Source organism: Trachymyrmex septentrionalis, unplaced genomic scaffold (assembly GCF_001594115.1).
Source record: "Trachymyrmex septentrionalis isolate Tsep2-gDNA-1 unplaced genomic scaffold, Tsep1.0 scaffold190, whole genome shotgun sequence".
NCBI classification, from domain to species: Eukaryota; Metazoa; Arthropoda; class Insecta; order Hymenoptera; family Formicidae; genus Trachymyrmex; species Trachymyrmex septentrionalis.
The window spans coordinates 1,312,751-1,331,160 of NW_017305072.1; the positions used below are offsets into that span (position 1 = coordinate 1,312,751).

At 35.9% G+C, this 18,410-nt stretch overlaps 3 protein-coding genes across 5 annotated transcripts in view; 1 reads left to right on the top strand and 2 right to left on the bottom strand.

The window, feature by feature from the left end:
• The window catches only part of LOC108747059 (monocarboxylate transporter 12), a 21,710-nt gene extending 14,462 nt beyond the window's left edge, over positions 1-7,248 (bottom strand). The window contains exon 1 of the mRNA XM_018484301.1: positions 6,931-7,248. Within this exon, the coding sequence (XP_018339803.1) occupies positions 6,931-6,948 (18 nt within the window). The 5' untranslated portion in view covers positions 6,949-7,248. The remainder of the gene's footprint in view (positions 1-6,930) is intronic.
• A 5,562-nt stretch (positions 7,249-12,810) lies between these two features.
• Positions 12,811-15,299, bottom strand: LOC108747085 (heat shock factor 2-binding protein-like). The gene is made up of 7 exons (XM_018484340.1): positions 15,255-15,299; positions 15,037-15,168; positions 14,767-14,941; positions 14,397-14,515; positions 13,968-14,072; positions 13,285-13,550; positions 12,811-13,131 (listed from the first exon to the last, which is right to left on the bottom strand). Exons 2-7 carry the CDS (start codon positions 15,073-15,075, stop codon positions 12,831-12,833), a joined length of 1,005 nt encoding a protein of 334 aa, XP_018339842.1. The 5' UTR covers positions 15,076-15,168; positions 15,255-15,299; the 3' UTR covers positions 12,811-12,830.
• Positions 15,300-16,377: 1,078 nt separating this feature from the next.
• The window catches only part of LOC108747084 (delta(14)-sterol reductase), a 4,267-nt gene continuing 2,234 nt past the window's right edge, over positions 16,378-18,410 (top strand). The window contains exons 1-4 of one of the 3 annotated variants that reach the window (XM_018484337.1): positions 16,378-16,723; positions 17,293-17,463; positions 17,718-17,976; positions 18,056-18,315. In XM_018484337.1, the coding sequence (XP_018339839.1) occupies positions 16,523-16,723; positions 17,293-17,463; positions 17,718-17,976; positions 18,056-18,315 (891 nt within the window). In that variant the 5' untranslated portion in view covers positions 16,378-16,522. Of the gene's footprint in view, positions 16,724-16,880; positions 16,946-17,029; positions 17,078-17,292; positions 17,464-17,717; positions 17,977-18,055; positions 18,316-18,410 lie in introns of those variants that run through there. The other 2 variants (XM_018484338.1, XM_018484339.1) reach the window with 2 other exon arrangements.

The window sequence follows — 18,410 nt, forward strand, 5'->3', positions numbered from 1 at the left end:
TAAGGAGAGTACCAGGAGGCAGGGAAAAGCAAGCTCTCGTTTACGACGTTCGAGGAAATTAAAAATTAACGTCGGCGAATTGATTTCTCGGGCCGGAGGTCGGAGTGAACCTCGCGCTTCCGCGTGTTGTTAATTAAAATATAATTTTCCATGAGAATTATACATTCAAATTGATGGAGATCAATTTGAAGGTAGCGCGCATTATTGCGACCTTTCGAAGCGAGCCAAGGCGTATCGGGGCAAAGTTTCGTACCCAAAAGTCGCCACGTCACTCACGACGCGACAACCCTCCAAGCGGAATCGTTCGCTCGTGTCGACGGGGTTGCGATTCGCTCGCGCAGTCGTTCACGAGATCTTCATCGAGGCGCGGCACTGTGCGAAGCTCACCCACCGATGTATGTACACGCTTCATTTCTCATTTGCGCGCGTACATCCCCACTCGGGACGAAATCGCGTGGCAAAACGAGCGTCAAGGGACGCGAGCGATCAGCGTCACATTTTCCAGCGCGCGTCATCCGCGTCAATCATCCAGGAGAGGGAGATTCCTCACAGGGACGTCTCGTTTCATCTGGAGACCCCAACTTGCGTTTATTTCGCGAATTTCTGTTTCTGCAGTCTTACACTGAAAGACAAAATTGGCTACAGCGAATTAGATGGTAAAATATGGCGTTTTATCGAAATTCTATACTGATATTGCGGATAGACTAACGCAACCAAAAATTAGCTGCCGCAACCAATTAAAAATCCTATGTCATATTCAGCCAATTTTTTTTTTCAGTGTAAAACAGTGCGCAACTTTTAATACTTGCGATCTCTTTCCCCTAGATAGAAATTTGACGCGACCTATTAATTTTTTTACCATACACTAAGAAAAAAATAGCCGAAATTTAAATAAATATCTATTTGAATACCGCCAACTGAACATTTACTTACAATAAATAAATATTTACTTAATAAAAAGAAGTGATTATTAAGTCAAATTTTTTTTGTACCAAATGAATATATTTTTATGTTTAATAAATATTTAGTTGATACTATTCAAATAAGTATTTATTGAAATTTAGGATACTTTTTTCTCAGTGTAACATATTAATGAAAGTTCATTGTGTTAACGGATGCATACGGAAGGACAACAATTTTGCTAAAAATTTAGATATTATTTTCAAATATAGATTTAAAAATATGTATAATATTATTGGACTATTAAAATGTAGGATGCTTAACCTGGTTATTAGAATATTAGAATGTCAAAATTTTTTGCAGTATTGTGCTCAAGATTTCTACATACTTATTTTAAATATAAAATATAATTATTTTAATTATTTTTATTGTTTGATAAAAGGATTTTTAAATCTGTATCTATCTAAATTTTTAGATGCTTCAGCTAAATCGTTCTTGCTGTATATACATATATTTTACTAATTTTTGGAATATTTCAATACGTATAGTTTTTATATTTTAAAACACATTAATCCATATTAAGAGCGAAAAAAATTTTGCAATTTCTAATAACTTTAACGTAACCTACATAATCTCATTATCTTAAAAGAATAAATTGTAGAAAATGTGTAAATATGCATCCATCTACCACACATACAGAAATAATAATAATAATCCTTTCCGTTTTTTATTGAGTCATTTTTGCGTTCAGACACGATTGTCCGCTTCGCTGTAATTAAACTGTGTCACGCAATTTAAGCGATATTTAGAGAATTAAGTCATCTCGCGCGTCAGAATTCTTTGGAGCATGCGCTTCATTGCTATGAAAATATTAATCTTAGGAATAAATTTGTTTGCGACAGAGAAAGTAGCAACTCCCAATCAAATTTTATGAGAATGTTTGAATGGGAATTAATTTTAAAGGAATGTTTGACGCATTTATTTTCGCTTCGGCCAATGGGTGATTCATTACAATTTATCGTGGGATATTGTCACGTACAATAACCATTAACTAGCATTAAATATTGCGAACTTTCAATTAGAAGGGGCTTAAGGTGTACTTGGAATAGTACGGATAATTGAAAACTTGATGCAACCAGAAATTTATTTTACGAAGCAATCTCAGTGTTCAAAAACTCTTAAGGAATTATTATTTTCGAATCCCCCTGTATTAACTTGTGATTCCGAGAATTGAAAGACTGGAGAACGGCGAAGAAGTGAAGAGTCTCGCTTTTACGCGCGGTTAGAACAAAGCCTTAAGGCCGCCCATCTAATTGTGAGGTCTTCGATCGAATCAGAGAGATTGAACTTACGACGAAACGGAGACGCTCATCCGCCGAATCAACCATAGCACGTATATCGTGACTCGATAGATTCATTTCTCTCGGACTGCCCACCGTGGCGAGAAACACGGCGAGAGAACGCTCACATCGGCAATCGCTGGCGAATCTTGTACAAACGAAATAATCCAAAGACAATGTCAAAAGTTAGCCCGAACGCGACCGCAAGTTCCAGTCACGCGAAACACTATGCGATCGCGCGGCGCAATGCTCGCGCGGCTGATGACGCTTATGAATTAATTAGATAATAACCAGCGACAATTAGAGTCGAAGGCACGGACGCATGAAAATACCATCTGCTTCTCATCTCCCGGAAAAGTTTCCTGGCAAAGTCGTGCGGCGGTCTGAATGCAGCGCGAATAAACAAACGGGCGTGCCTCCGTTACGGTAAATCCGTTTCGCTTCAGTTCTGCGTTAATGGCTGATTGAAATTTTCCGGGAAAATGTATTCACGTATTATTAACGATTATTTACGCGCATTGAGGAAGTTTTTTACAAGCCTGCAAAAAATGCTGATTCGCAACATTTATAATTATTCTCGAATCGTAAATTAATTTACTTCCTGAAGATGACTCAAACCGGCAGCCGAAACATATTGCAAACATTGTTTCAATTTTAATTTAATGTAATTACAGTCGATTTCTATTTCTTAATTTTTTTTACTTGTGCTTACTTAATTTTTTATATTTGTGCGAACTTTATAACCGACTCTTACATGTCCTTTCTATTATTTATATTGTCAATTTGACATCAAGAGCCTTTGTATTGATTAATTTATTTTTGATGTACTTTAATATAAAAAAAACTCGGAAAATGAAAAATTTATTTTTACAAATCACGTTACAGAATTAATCTCGTAAACTTTACAGTTCTCAAAATTTTTTAATCTACAATAAAATCTGTGCTTTAAAAATAAATTTTTTATTTAGGAATCTTTTTATACATAAAATTGAAAATATTTTTACTTATTCAACATAATTATAATCATAAATATTAGTTGATTTAAATCACACTTAATTGGAGTCTTGACATTATTTTTCGCGTTTGAGGAAAATAATCTCTGAATAGATCGTGATAATCATGTATTTGCACTACAAAGCTCAAATATTTCGCGAAGGAGATAAACGATTCCAACCAAACAGTTTTAAGGTGTACTCATTTACGCGGCTTGTTTATCGGCCTGGTAATTTGTTTGGAACGTACGTAAGGCCGATAAAAATTGAAGTGGTTGCCGCAAATGATAAACGAAAGCCTGAATTATCGAACGCGAATGTACTGTCTGTTCCCATATTGTTTCCAGCGCGAGTTCATTTAATTGCGAGCTAATCGCTGTCGCTCGCGCGTATAATTTGCGATTAAGAATCGCGTTTAGGAATTCAAATGCGGCCCAAAGGGTGAGAGCAACGTTCTCGGACGCGTTCGATGAGTCACATTTAGTATTGTTTGTGCATGCGCTCTAATTACTCGAACCTTACTGGTTTGTACCATCGCCTGATAGCGAAGTCCGCACGCTTCCGCGCTACATTCTCAGACGCAAACGACCGCGAGTACATTCGACGCAGTCATCGCGGATACGGGCGTGTATCGTACAAGCAAAAGTTTGTTCAGGAGAGTGAAAGAAAACTTTTAGCAATTAAAATTAAATTAAATGAGAATGCAAACAGAAACTATACAAACTAGATCTGATACCGAGATATTTTTTCGGTGATAAGAATCTTTTAATCACTTAACTTTTATTACGCACAAATAATGATAACTTTGCTGATTTATCACAGATCCCTTTTATGTAATTAGTAACGTATCGTCCATGAAGATTATTGGCGTGATAGAGAATTTAATCGACGAAAAATAATCTCTGGCAGAAACGCGATTTAATATCTGCTAGTTGGACAACCGCGGATCCGAGGTGTGTTCGACATCGATAAAAGGACGATAACGGGTTCAATAAACACTCAAAAGATAAGAGGCTCGCACATAGGAGTAGATCTTGATCTCCTTCAAGTCACGAGTGCGTTAGAAACCGTCGCGAAAATGGAAGTCATTTTTAGCTTAAAAGATGAAATGATGGTCTCTCGGTATTTTGCAATTTTTGAATCGAAGAATTTTTTAATACAAGATAATTGTTTATAAATATATTTAATGTAACGCTTTTAGAAATTGTAGCGAGAAAGAGAGAGAGAGAGAGAGAGAGAGAGAGAGAGAGAGAGAGAAAGAGAGAAACATATTTGCGGAAACGATGTAGTGTATCATCATCCGGAATGCAATATCATGTTTTGTTAGTACCGCGATGTCATATTATCAATTTGTTCGTCAACCAGCTTACAATGCACTTTCACTTATACTTTTTGCGCAAGAACAGTTTTGCGGAAAGAACAATTTTTGCTGAAATACCTAAAAAATTAATCAGATACAGATCTATAATATAATTTTGTTAATACGTCAAAATATTGTATAGAAAACTCAAGCAATAATAAGCAATATTGTAAAAAATTTTAACATTCTAGCGGTCAGTATGAGTGCCCTACATAATTATTTTAATACATAATTATTTTAATACATAATTATTTTAATAGTTTAACAAAACTCATTTCAGATCTATGTCTATAGCTAAATTTTTAGATTCAGCAAAACTATTTTTTCCATGAAATTGTTCATGTTGCGCGCATTTTTGCTGTTTTACCTTGATGAGATTCATTAAAAAGATAAACGCTAAAAAGACAACGAAGTGCGAAAAAATACAACGTGAATCACGTAAATTGTACGACATAACGAAGTACCGACAATTTGTTGAAAGGTCATTCAGACAGATATTATTATGTGATTCTCTTTTCCCAGAAAGCCTCATTCCATTTCAAATAATATTAAATCAAGTAGTGGAACGGTAGTTAAGTATAATGTCGTATATTTAACATTTCTTTAAATTCTTAGAATCAACAAATTCAATGATCCCAGGAACGGAAAATTATCTTGGAAATGCAAATCGCGAATATTAATTTTTTTACACACAATCGATTTTCCTCGCCGTTACTATTTGCGTAATTTGTCTTCTCCATTAACAACAGTGCGTAAATCGTCTGGAAATGCATATCTGTTCGACGAATGTATTAGCGTCGAATGAATCATGTAGCGAAATGTTGAGTCGCCGTAAAACAATACGATCGCAAATAATAAGTGAGCACAATGTCGAATCAACGACAAGGAAATTTAATTTGAAATTTATTCGTTCATTTACTTGTGATATTCAAATCCATTAATAATTTTTACGAATAAAGAATTATAATGAATAGCGCCCTTCTGAAAATTTTTTTTGAGAAAATGTTGATTATATATACATATATATATATATATATATCTTTTTAAAAAAAAAAAAAAGTTAATATCATTCCAAAAAATTTTGATGATATTAGCTCATGAATACACTCTGAATTCAATTGCTATAAAACGACAAATAATTTAGCTTATGCAAAATAATCATATTTCGCTGCAGTTTTAGGTCAATAACTTTTAAACGAGTAAATGATTCTAAATAAACTTTTATATGAATATTTTTATTATTTCATTAATATAATAGTGTGTTTTATATGTATAAAATTTGATTTATTTCTTAATGTTACTTCCTCAATCGTAAATAAGTATTACAAAACGCGATTTTACATAATAATCAAACGAAACAATTAAATAAGTTTTAAATCCTTATAAGAGAATTATTCTCAAAATTTTCACAAATATTTGGACGTAATAATAGAACAAATTATAAAATTTTTATATGTTTAGTATATCATTTTTAGATGTGACATATACATCCTTATTTGCCGTCGCATTAATGTGATGCATGCCAATTACAGTGGAAGAAAGAAACGGAAAGTTGAAAAATTGCGCCCACAAAATAATCATATGCCGTCGCTTCGCTATCGGTTTGATTCAAATTCCTGCTAACGCTGCGGAGGCGCGAGATCACGCTCGTTAAACACGTCGACCACGTGGGATATCTTCACGAAACTCGTATCCTTTGAAAAGAGAGAAACGATACTGCGAGATCTTGCTATGCGTAACGTTAGAAATTTTACACAATATACAAAATGCAAAGTCATCTCTTCGCTATTCATCGCGAATACTTAGATCTATATTATTGTAAATACTTTTAAACAACTCGTGATATCAGTAAACGTTGAAAGAAAATAAATATAAAATACAAAATTAATATAAATTAGAAATATGTATAATTATAAATACCAAAATATCTATATAGTACTTTCTATTACGTTAATAATATTTCAATGCGTATCTGGAAGCTCATAGAATTTCACGTGATCGAATTCGGATTTTGTTATCGAGAACGACCTCATTCTTCAAATATAATAATGATGAGAACGGAAATACAACAATCATATTATATCAGTTTTAACGTCTAATTACTTAAAAAATAATGTAATTATGTTATGATTATTGAGAATATATATTCTGACATGCCTAAGATTATATAATATCGCTTGAAAATAATATCTATGATTATTTTATACGTTATAATTGACATTACCGATATATACGGAATTACATAATATTACTGAAGAATTGTCTTTCTCGAGCGACGTTAAGCCATCGATCTCTCAAGGCCGCTACGCGCGATCTTATCTTAAGGAGTTATACTTACCTTATTTTTAGGCGACATCGCGAGGGTGGCGGATCTGCCCTCTCGGTTGGAGGCGAATGCACCCTCGCGCGCGAGCGACTGCGCGAGCTGACGGCGAGGATGAGACGCGCGGGAAGCGACGGGAAGGCGCGGAGCCGCGGCACCTGACTCGCCCCGCCGGCGACACACGGAGGAGAGAGAAGAAAGAGAAGAGAAGGAGACGGTAATCCGTCGGAGGAGAGCTAACTCGGCGCGAAATGCGAATGCGACACGCGCGTATGAACGATAGAAAATGCGCTCGTCTCGCGTTCCGCTCAACCACCGGCCGACTTAATCGGCGCGGACACACGCAACGCACGTCCATCCGATTCCCCACCATTCTCCTCGGGAACTTCGCATCTCGCCGCGCTCTCGTCCCGTTCCCCATCTCCAGGTCTCCGTCGTCGCGTCGTCGCGTTTTGCTCCGGCACGTACACCCGGTGCTTTCCGCTCTTCCCTGCATCCCACCCCGCCCTGCGCTCGCAATCTCAGTCATTCTCTCTCGTCTCTCTCTCTCTCTCTCTCTCTCTCTCTCTCTCTCTTGCTCTCTCTCGCTCTTTCTCTTTTCCTTCCCTCTCTGTTGCGCCCTCCCGCACTCTTTCGCCCTGTCGCTCGTCTAAACGCGACCGGCGGCGCGTTATTCACCGGTATGTGTTCATGAACAAAGCAGTTGAGCCATAGTTGGCGACGAGTAATAAGTTCTGCATGATATAATTTATTTAGAGCGTTCTCAAAATCGATTTTCCGAGCAACGATCTCTCTCTCTCTCTTTCTCTCTCTCTCTGTCTCCCTGTCTCCTTCTCGAATTATTACGACGTGCGAGATTATCTAGTCGCCACGTGCAAATAATTACAGTAATACCTAGAGCCAGTACGCGAACTCTAATGGCTCTTTGATTGTAAAAAAACGTAATGTATAGAACAGAACGTCAGGATGTCAGAATACGTCAGAAACTTCATTTACGGATTCTTCGACCGAAACGAAATCGACGTGCTTCTTCTGTTACAAAGACATTTAGCATTGAAAGATAAGATGTCTAAATATAGACAATGACATCCAACTACATTTTTGTTGAGTAAAAATCGATCGGAAATCTGCCAAGAAATCTATGCATTGAAGAATAATGCATGGAAAGAGAGAAAACGGGGCGTTCTGTAGGCTGCTTCACGCAATGCCGTGTTTCACTTGCATGTCGATTTGGATCTTGTCGCAATGCTGTCGAAACATGCCAAATTTCGAAGTGCTGCAAGAGACACGAATTAATAGTTCGCATTAAATCACGATGACGTAATACTTTCGAAGGAACGACAAAGTTTCGTCCGGTGAGATTAACAAGGGAGAAAATTGCAAGTGTTCTTTGTCACGAACTATACACGTGCATGATTCGAGTCACGGAATTTCTATATGTATATTATTTTAATTATTGCACACGGTAATGCCGACGTTTTACTAACGCGATACGTACCGGCGTTAACCGCGATAACGATATCTAATGCGATATTACCGCAACGTGTTTGCAGGAATCAAATGATTCCCATTCTCGTTGAAAGCTTGCAAGAAACGCGAATATTATTTATGTTGAATACAGTCGTTTCATATATACTTGCGGAGTTTAATCCGTGTATCTTAATAATCGACGGTATGAATAATAAAAATGATCTGTGAAGGCATTGCTAAAAATATACTCGACTTGAAACTACGAAAATTGAATTTTTCATGAAGTGAAGCAACAGATAAAAATATCATTTAAATTTTCTAGGCTTATATAAATTGCAAATACTTAAAAGAAACTTAAAAGAAACTTAAAAGAAATTCCCTAGAAACAAGCAAAGTTTTAAGGGAATAATCGATCAAAATGTCCTGCTGCATTAATTAATATCGGATCATTATTTTACGCTGATTTAAAATAATGAATCAGGATTATGTGTATTATGTTGAAATAAAATAAAGAATAGAAATGGATTATTTTTTGTTAATCTGCTGTAGCTAAAGCCGGTACAGCATCGTATTTTAATTTTTATCTATATGAATTTGAACAAACCGAACAAAATCAAATACTCTTAATGAATATATTTTTAAAGTTTAATAAATATAATCTTTCTATGCAACTCTCATATTGCAGTTTTACAATTCCAGATTACCGATACAACGTAAACCACAGTAAAAATAACAAAAATTTATTCTATTTACGACTCGTAAATAGAATAGCATTACAAAATCGCATACAACAGAGTGTATTTATATCTTTCTATCGATAGTTGCGGAAAAAAGCTTTTCTGCACCGAAAGAACAGTTTTGCTAAAATATTTAGAAATTTAGCTGGATATGGATCTGAAAAGAATTTTGTTTGAATCATCAAAATAATAATGTAGAACGTAAACTGGTTGTTAGAATGTTAAAACTTTTTCCAGCATTGTGTTCCCCAGTTTTCTATTATTATCAATGATCCAACAAAATTATTTCCTACATCTATCTAAATTTTTTAATATTTTAACAAAATCATTTCGTCAAAATCGTGTAATATAAAAAGGATAAGAAAAGATAAAGGTATCTTTTATCTTATCTGAGAGAATCAGGATATTATGGAGTTTTTCCACATATAGCAATAACCACATATGAATCCACATATGGTGAAAGCTAAAGTCACATTATCCTTTTCTTCGTTAGTTGTCAAGAAGAAGTTAACCTGACCTTAGCGTTCACTATATCTGGATAAACAATATTGCAAAAACTCCCTATTGTCTTGAAAGAAAAGGAAGGAAAACGAAGAAAAAAATCAAAGACAAATGGAAGTTTGAAACGGAACACTTACGACATTATTTGCCACGATCGTGGGATTCGGATGTATCTGCAAGCCGTAGTCGTCGCCAATCTGCTCGCCGATTTGCTCGCGGCTGGTGGCGGGGCCCATTTCAGCGCCTCCCGGACGAGGGACGGGGCCCGACTTCCGTCGAAACCGAGGCGCCGGTGGCACCTGATCGACCGATTCCTCACGGACCGGCTTACGACGCCTCCATCGGCGTCAGCCGGGCGGGAACTCTACGGAAGTCAGCTTCCTCGGTCACGTCTACGTCCATTTGCCTCGCAAGGAACGATCGAGAGAATCGATCGTGCGAAGACGATCGAAACGTGCGAAACACGCGCTTGTCCCTCTTCCTTCTCTTTCACCCTTCGAGAGATTGTCGTCCACCGGCGTTTGAGAGCTTAACGCTTGCAAATCCGGCGGCGACGCGTCTTAGGCGATCCTGCGTCTCTCATTATCATCGTGATAATTCGAAGTACTTACGGAGGGGCACTTATCTGTCACTATTTGCACGGCAACGTTTGAGGATGGTTTCTGGAGTGACATCGAATCAGGTCGACCTCGTCGATATCTCGACTGACCTGCGCTGGCTTCGACAATAGTGTAAAACATATGACCACCAATTTTGTCTTCCTACTAATCTTCGAAATTTTCAATCTCCCTCGGAAACAATGATAACAGTTTGCTGTTATCGCAGCACAGATCCTTCGTAAATTCTTTGTAGATTCTAGAACGTTACTAAAAGCTCTTCGGTCACGTTACGATACCCTACCGGCGTGGATATTTCACGAGGAAAAACTTTGCCGATAGTCTCTTGGGTCACTGGTTCACCGGTGTGTCCGCCTCCCACGACGATCGATCGCGCCCGTTTTTCCTGAGCGCTACCAAGAAACGTTGGTACCGACGTCTCGACGAGGACGACGACCACGACTTGTCGCACACACCCACCGGCCGGCTCCGGGTTGCACCGCGAGGAGGAAAGAACTCGCGAGGCGCGATCACGCGCGCGGGGCGATAAGGTCCGGTGATAACGGGGGAGAAGATAGAGGTCGGGATTTTCGACTACGCGAAGGTAAAAAAGAGGAAGGCCGGAAAAGAGAGGTCTCCCCCTCGCCGGGCAGAAGAAATTTCCTCTCGCCAGCAGGCTCTACCCCGCCGCGAGTGGGTAGCGCCGCGGCGCCCCAGGATCAATAAAACGACCGCCCGGCCGTCGCCTGTCCTAGGTCCTGCTTGGCCTCTGCCTGCCGTATGGCTTGCACGACGTCGGACGCCCGACGTCTCGACGCGGCGCGCGTGTCCCCGCCGCCGTCGCCGCCGCGCCGTCGATCGTGCACCAATCCCTGGACGCGGCGACGCCGCGGCGCCGCGTCGCGCTCCGGCGCGATCTTCCGCGGACCGCGCGCACGCCCGCTCGCGTGCGAAACTCGCCTTGCCGATCGATATTTTACGGCGGTGGTCAGGAGCGTCCTCGGAGAAAATCCGCGAAAGTGCATTATTCGCGGAACTCGACAGCTTTCCTGTATACGAAATGCAGGGACAGTCGAAAGAGGTTGTATTACTCGGTAAAAAATACGTATCTTTTAAATTTAAGATTCAACGAAGAAGAAAAACTTTCAATATTAATTTTATAATTATATATTTATTTGTATAAAATATACATATTAGTCGGTTCTGTCCATATTCATGAAAAGATTACAATTTTACTTGTAGGAATTAAGCTATCCATTTTTTATTGTAAATTTTTTGCTTTACATTTCATTTCTACAGATAAAGTGTGAAATATCTCGTTGTATTTTTAGAGAGAGTTCATATGTGTTATTTAAATTAAGAATATTTAAATTAAGATAATTGTGCACGATCGAACATCTATGGACGCACGCAAACTTTTATTTGGAGCGGTCGGTCATTACCTCGATATATCTGCTGGGTCAGTGCAACTGACGTGTTTCGCTTCCTTTTATGAATAATTTGTTATAAAGAGCAGATTTTAAAAGAGCATTTTTTTAATGTGTTAACTGTCGGATTCATAAATATAAATTATGACGTTGGAATAGTAAGCACTAGGAGCAATACGTAAATTGCATTTTCTATTACTGTCATGGAAAATTTAATTATTCAAGACTCTGATTCGCTTCATGCATTATTATGCATTATTACCGTATAATTTACTATGCCTTTGCTGTATAATATGTTTATTAATATTGCTATGGGGCTATTGTTATGTAACTCATAAAATATTGACTTTTTTTTATCGTAATACATTACATCCTGTACGATCACTTTCATTTTGTTTCTGTTCTTTACAGATCGATATCGTCGACCACCCTCGCGGTAGCCACGAACATACGCTCTAAGGATAGTCTGCAGTCTGGCCATAGTCTATTATTGTAATGATAGGGAAGGGAACTCGCTTAAAAGTTCACCGTTTCAGTCTGATGCATAACATATATACCATGTATAATTTGTAGATTATTTATAAAAACACAAATCAAGCACTTAACGAGTTGATACACATTAAAAATACATTAAAAATATCGCAATTACAAAAATATTTGTATAAGTATCGCAATCTATATAATTACCGTAATTATATCAATATATTTTAAATGTGCAATTAAACGTTTTTTGTCAAATATAAGAAATTGGTTTTATTAATCGTTTATTTTTTAAAACTTTAAATAGATATATTTTATATATATAACTCGCGGATTATTTATAAGAACAAAAATTGAAATCAAACAAAACTTAATAAATATTAATACATCGAAAATATCGTAATAATAAAAATATTTCTCACAATGCAACTTATATAAATGTTATTATCAATATATTTTAAACATATAATTAACAAAGTATTAATTTTTTTATTATAAAATAAAATTGATTTCAGAGACAGTTATCTTGTTAAAACAAAATTATTTTTAAAAATAGTTTGAAATTAATTGCAGTTTAATCATCTCCTGCGAAAAAATTTGTACATATTAAATATTTATTATTTATACATATATTTTTGTACGAATCACAGAAGACATGACGCATTTATACAGAATGCGTTCGGTTTTAATCATTTTATAATTTTTTAACTGTGCCGTAAATGTTTAATGACTTGTTTCGCTGCATTGCTTATGTCGCTCCGTTTCGCAGACGCCATAATCTCGATTCTTTCGATTGGAATTGTCGTAATCAAATTATGAATATATTTCGGTTTGTCGAGATCGTAAGTGACGGATTGTAGAACGCGAAGACAGAGCAACTGCATCTCCTCCGAAGACGCCTCATCATCCAAACAATGACTTAGTGTGTCTTCAACTCGTGATTCGAGCAGATATTGTAAGCCAGTCTTATTCATGCTTACATTATACAGGATCATTAACATTAATCTGCAATTGCGATCTTGAGATATTATCGAAGTTTTGTTTTCTCCAATAAAATGTAGAAATATTGGTGTATATGGAAATCGAGGAGAAAGATAAGATAGGCGGAAACAGCTTTGGAAGTATGCAATAAAGTAATTCTTTAAGATATGCGAATACCTTTTCAAAGATACCGTTCCAGGTGCCGACGGCAATTCGGGCGTTAGTTTAATTAACTTTTGCACAAATTCCATCCCGCTGGAATTTGTAATTAAAAATTCACGACCTTCCGGGCTTGCGGATATATTGGTGACGATACCGAGAAGGCCCATTACAAATTGGTACTCAACATTGCTCGTAGGAGGGAATGCGCTTCTGTAAGTATTAACGAATGCACCAAAAGTCCCGTTCACTATCGACAAGAATTCTCCTATTTTATTCTGAAACTGCGACAAATTAATTAAATTAATTAGGACTAATTTAATTTATAGATAAAATGAAATTGATATTATATATAAACTTCAAACTTATTTAAATGTATTCTGACTATTCTATAAATGTAATTAAATTAATTCTATTATATTATATTTATTATATATGTAAAATGAACTTTTACAGTATATATTTAAATGTTATTCATAGAACTAATTTATATTTTGGAAACTTATTTTTACACATTTAATTATATATCTACTTATACTTATTACTATATTTAATTACATCTATGTACAATTTTTTCGTGATGTAGAAAAACTTGCAATATTATATAACTTGGAGATTTTTATCCTTTATCTTCTATTATGTATTTATAATGCAGCAAAATTTCTACGCCATTTTACTTAATATTATCAATCTATACTTACGTTCGATAACCAAGTGTCGACTATTTGCGGAAACCTAGAAGCACGCCATGTCAAGTTACCTAATACTGCACCAAGGCTTGTGCAATAAGTACTCTGATTTAATATCTGCATGATATAGCGAACACACAAACAAATTAATAAGTGGTATTTTTAAAAATGAATTACGAAGATATTCTATTTGCAGCATTTCTAAAACAGTCACAAGCAAAAGAACTATTGGTATTTACAATAGGATACAAGCGCGAGAAAATACGTAAAATAAAGATATTCTATTTGCAGCGTTTCCAAAATAATAACAAGCAAAAATACTGTTGGTATTTACAATAGGATGTATAAACGCAAGAAAACACGTACAAAATAATAAACACTGATAATAATAAAATTAATGGAGATAACAGCATCTCTGTCGGTATCGAGATAAAGCTTTACTTGATCTTTCAGACGTTCTATTTCCTCGAATGCTTCTTCTTTCTCTTTCGTTAGACGCCCGATTTGAGTATGCAGTTCTTCGCATTTTGATTTCAACGCTACAATTTCATTCGTATTATCTAAAAATAAACCAAGACATATAAAATGATATTTAATCTTAATTAGAGTGAAAAAGCTCGTATGAATTTAATCTTAATCACACACAAAGATATAATAATAAGATATAAATTTTATGAGATACAAGCTGAGCATCACATCTAACGTGCTGTTCAAATCAATTTTCAACTATAATATTTATTTCAGTATTTTACATTTCCGCTCGATATGATATCGATATTAAATTGAAATCTTTTTTTGTAAAGAGTACAACCTTTTGACGCATTAACAGATGACGTTGAGAATTTATCAAGTGTATGTGTTTTCTCTCTACTTGTCTCTTCTTTATGCGATACAGCTTTAAGATCAGTCACAAAAATCTGTGGAATGTCGTCTATAAATTCGTGCAGATTACACTCGGTGGAGTCCAAAATTGTCTCCAAGGAATTCTGTAAAGTACGAAGAAAAATTAAAAATCGCAAACGAAAATTAATATGTAATAATAACAACAAGCGCTACACAATAATGTAAATAAAATACGCACTAGGAGTTCATGTTCATTTTCTAAATTAAATTCGTCCATATATGCGTTTTCGCGTAATCAAGAAAGAATAAAAACGAGCTCACAATTGTTGTATGCAAATATTTTTCAGATTAATTCGTTCGCAGAATTCTGCTGTAATTTGACAAACACATGTAATGTCACGATTTTAATTTTTGATGTTTCTGTAACCTAATTAAATTCGCGATTAATAATATTACAATTTTACGCTATTCGTTGTTTTTGCGTGTAATGTGCTATAAAAATTTCGAAATGCGAAATTGTATTAACGGCATAAATATTTACGCATAAACAAATATTAGAATTTATGAAAATTATATAGATATAATTGAGCGATGTTGGATGTCTTCATTTAAAACAATTAATTAATCCTCAGAATTTTTCTCATTAAGAGATAATTTCAAAATAATATCTGGTTTTTAATTATATCTGGGAAAATTATATCTTCAGCAGCTCGCTTCGACTTCAATTGCATTTGGTTAACTTATTGGGCAGATTGTACCGCAATTATACTGAAATTATACGTGCGCAATCTCATCAAAAAGAAGCACGAGTTATGTTATCTCGAGACATACTTCGAATATAATACGAGGTATTCCTTTGAAAATAGCATTTCTTTTCTTTTTAAATGCTATCTCATAGTTCTTTTTAAATGCTATCTTTCACCACGATAACATTTAAAAAACAAGAGAGAAATTTATTTTTCGTTAATGTTTGTTATTAAGTCCATTTTGAGTAATGTAATTCAGAATGAAATTCTATGTATAATTTTAGGCGCGTATAATATAAATAAACATTTAAAAAATAGGACATATTAAAATGTACATAATAATTTAATATCCAAAATAAACAAATATATAAAATTATAAAAAAAAAATTTTTTAATATAATGCGAAAATTAAAATAATTTAAAGTAATTTTTACATACTATTATTTTACGCATAATTTCTACTCTTTAAAATTGTTCGAGTAAGACTATATACAAAAGATTTTAAAGAATATTGTGATAATTCCAACATACTTTAGTAAAATAATATAATGCAATGTATTACATAGATTTTGGAATAATTCAATTTTTTTTTTTAATTATTATTAAATCTTTATTATTCTTTATTTAAAGAATAAATTGATAACGCTTTTTAGGATGGTGTCTTTGAAGGATAATAAATTCTTTAATTGTTTTATTATTCTTTTTTTAATCTCCCTAAGTTATCTCAAAATGAGACGCTGAATTCAAAGTCGATCGGGAAATCGTGCACGCTGTGCAAGAGACGCAAGAGACCGTACTAAATCACCGACGACATTCCGCCGTGGCGTGGCTTCCGTTCGCCGCGATAAGATAGGGACTTCGTAACATACATACGTATTCTCCGGTCACCGGACGTGCGCGAATAATGTCGCGCAAATTGTGAACGCGCCATACTGACGTAATGGCGGCGCGATTGATTTCCCGCGTGGCTTAACTCGAATGGGTTTCGGAACGCACGGCGTGCGTGTCTGCGTGCCCTCCAACGCGTCCCGCGCTCGCGCGTCCCTCCCCCAGTTGTCCTACGATGCGCCAGAGCGGTATCAAGCGTTTACACTTCGCGACTTGTGGAAGTTTTATTATTTTTCACAGCCTCTCGGATATTTGCCAAGTGAAACCCATCGTTGGAGACCGCACGGCATAGTAAGTAGCGTACCCATCGCGATTCCGGATGGATTCTTGGAGACGCATTCCGATCGCGAGTCCGCTTTGAGAACGCGCACCGACACTTTCCCGCGTATCGCCGCCGATCCTACGATCGTTTACATTTACGTAGCCTTCGAACGGGCGGTTACGAAACTTACGCGGCACCCGCGCTTTTCGACCGGAGGAATTCCTCGCTTAGTTATCCATCGAGACTCTTGTGTACGCGAAACCTTTCGTTGTGAAGCGATAATCGATCGTTTTTAAGCTATCTTTAATTTTGCATTAAATCTAACTCATATATAAGTCCAGTCGATCTAATTAGTTTGCCAATCTTGCTTTCCTAATTATTCTGTACGTATATGTATGTATACACACACATCCATGCATGCCATATGCATGTGTGTGCGCTGCGCGCGCGCGCGCGCGTGTGTATTATATATATAAAACATATGTGTATACACATATGAAACATTAGCTAGGAAAGATTTAATTATTTAAATAAAATTAATTAATTAATAAATAATTGATTATCAAGTTTTGAATTAAACTTTCAAATATATATGTAGGTCTCGCATATAAATCTCACAATGAAGTTTTCGGAGGGTGAAGAAGTTCTTGCCAAGCATCCGAATACCTCTGAATATTATAAGGGAAAGATTCTGAATGTCAGAGGTGATCGATATAAGATACACTTTGAAACGGGCATTGAGTACACAGTTAGAGAAAATGATATAAAGGTAATTTGTTAACAAAATTGATGAACGAGCATTGTTAAAAATGATACATTATTCTCTAAATTCTTTGGAGTACAATCTGACTCAAAAGAGTAAAAATTAAGCTAGTCTTGCAAAAGAGTGGCTTAATTTTCAATCTTTAAGAGGAAGATTTCACTCTTCAGAGTAACATTTATTCTAAAAGTTTTAGAGAATAAGGAATATATAAAATGAATTTAAGGCTAAAGTTTTATATATATAATTTTTTATTCTCAAAGGCTGAGAGAATAGGGAGAATCTCAACTAGAACAAACAGAGCAACAAAAAGCCCTACAAGACGTTCTCCTAGTAGGAAGTCGCCAAGTAGGCGATCACCTGGAAGACTGTCGCGCAGATCACCTGGAAGATCACCGCGCAGATCACCTGGAAGATCGCCGCGCAGATCACCTGGAAGATCGCCATCATCTACGACTAGGAAATTACCTATTCGTAGCACACGTCTCGCTAAAATATCTCTGTCTCGTATAGATATCGAAAGTAAGTATCTTTGTATGATATGTAATATTTGCCGCTTGTATTCTAATATTCATGCAAATTCGTTCCCATTCATGAACAGATAAAACGAGCAATCATAAAGGAAGCGACATAAAGACACTGAATGAGAGTCCAACTGAATCGTTACCTCTACAGCAACGTTTGAGGGAAGCTATGACTATAACACATAGACCATCGCTTCTGAAAACTGAGCAGGAATATAAATCGACTATATTGAGAAGTATTGATAGAGCTGCCTCGCTTCCGGTGGAAAGGAAAAGTTATGTACAAGATTATCCTCTGGGAGAAAAAGAAAGAGGATATTCAATGCAAAGAGATCAAGTATGTTTTAATAATATTTTATTAATATTCTATTCTGTCTTCTATTCCCCTTTTTAAGTTTTACAATAGAATGATATGTATTATATCGATAATTT

Excerpts from the sequence above, each read along its gene's own strand:
- LOC108747085 (XM_018484340.1), bottom strand. The coding sequence starts at position 15,075 with ATGGACGAATTTAATTTAGAAAATGAACATGAACTCCTA. Across the intron at positions 14,942-15,036 it reads AAAATGAACATGAACTCCTA|AATTCCTTGGAGACAATTTT; the intron begins GTGCGTATTTTA and ends CGTACTTTACAG. Across the intron at positions 13,551-13,967 it reads TCGACACTTGGTTATCGAAC|TTTCAGAATAAAATAGGAGA; the intron begins GTAAGTATAGAT and ends AATTTGTCGCAG.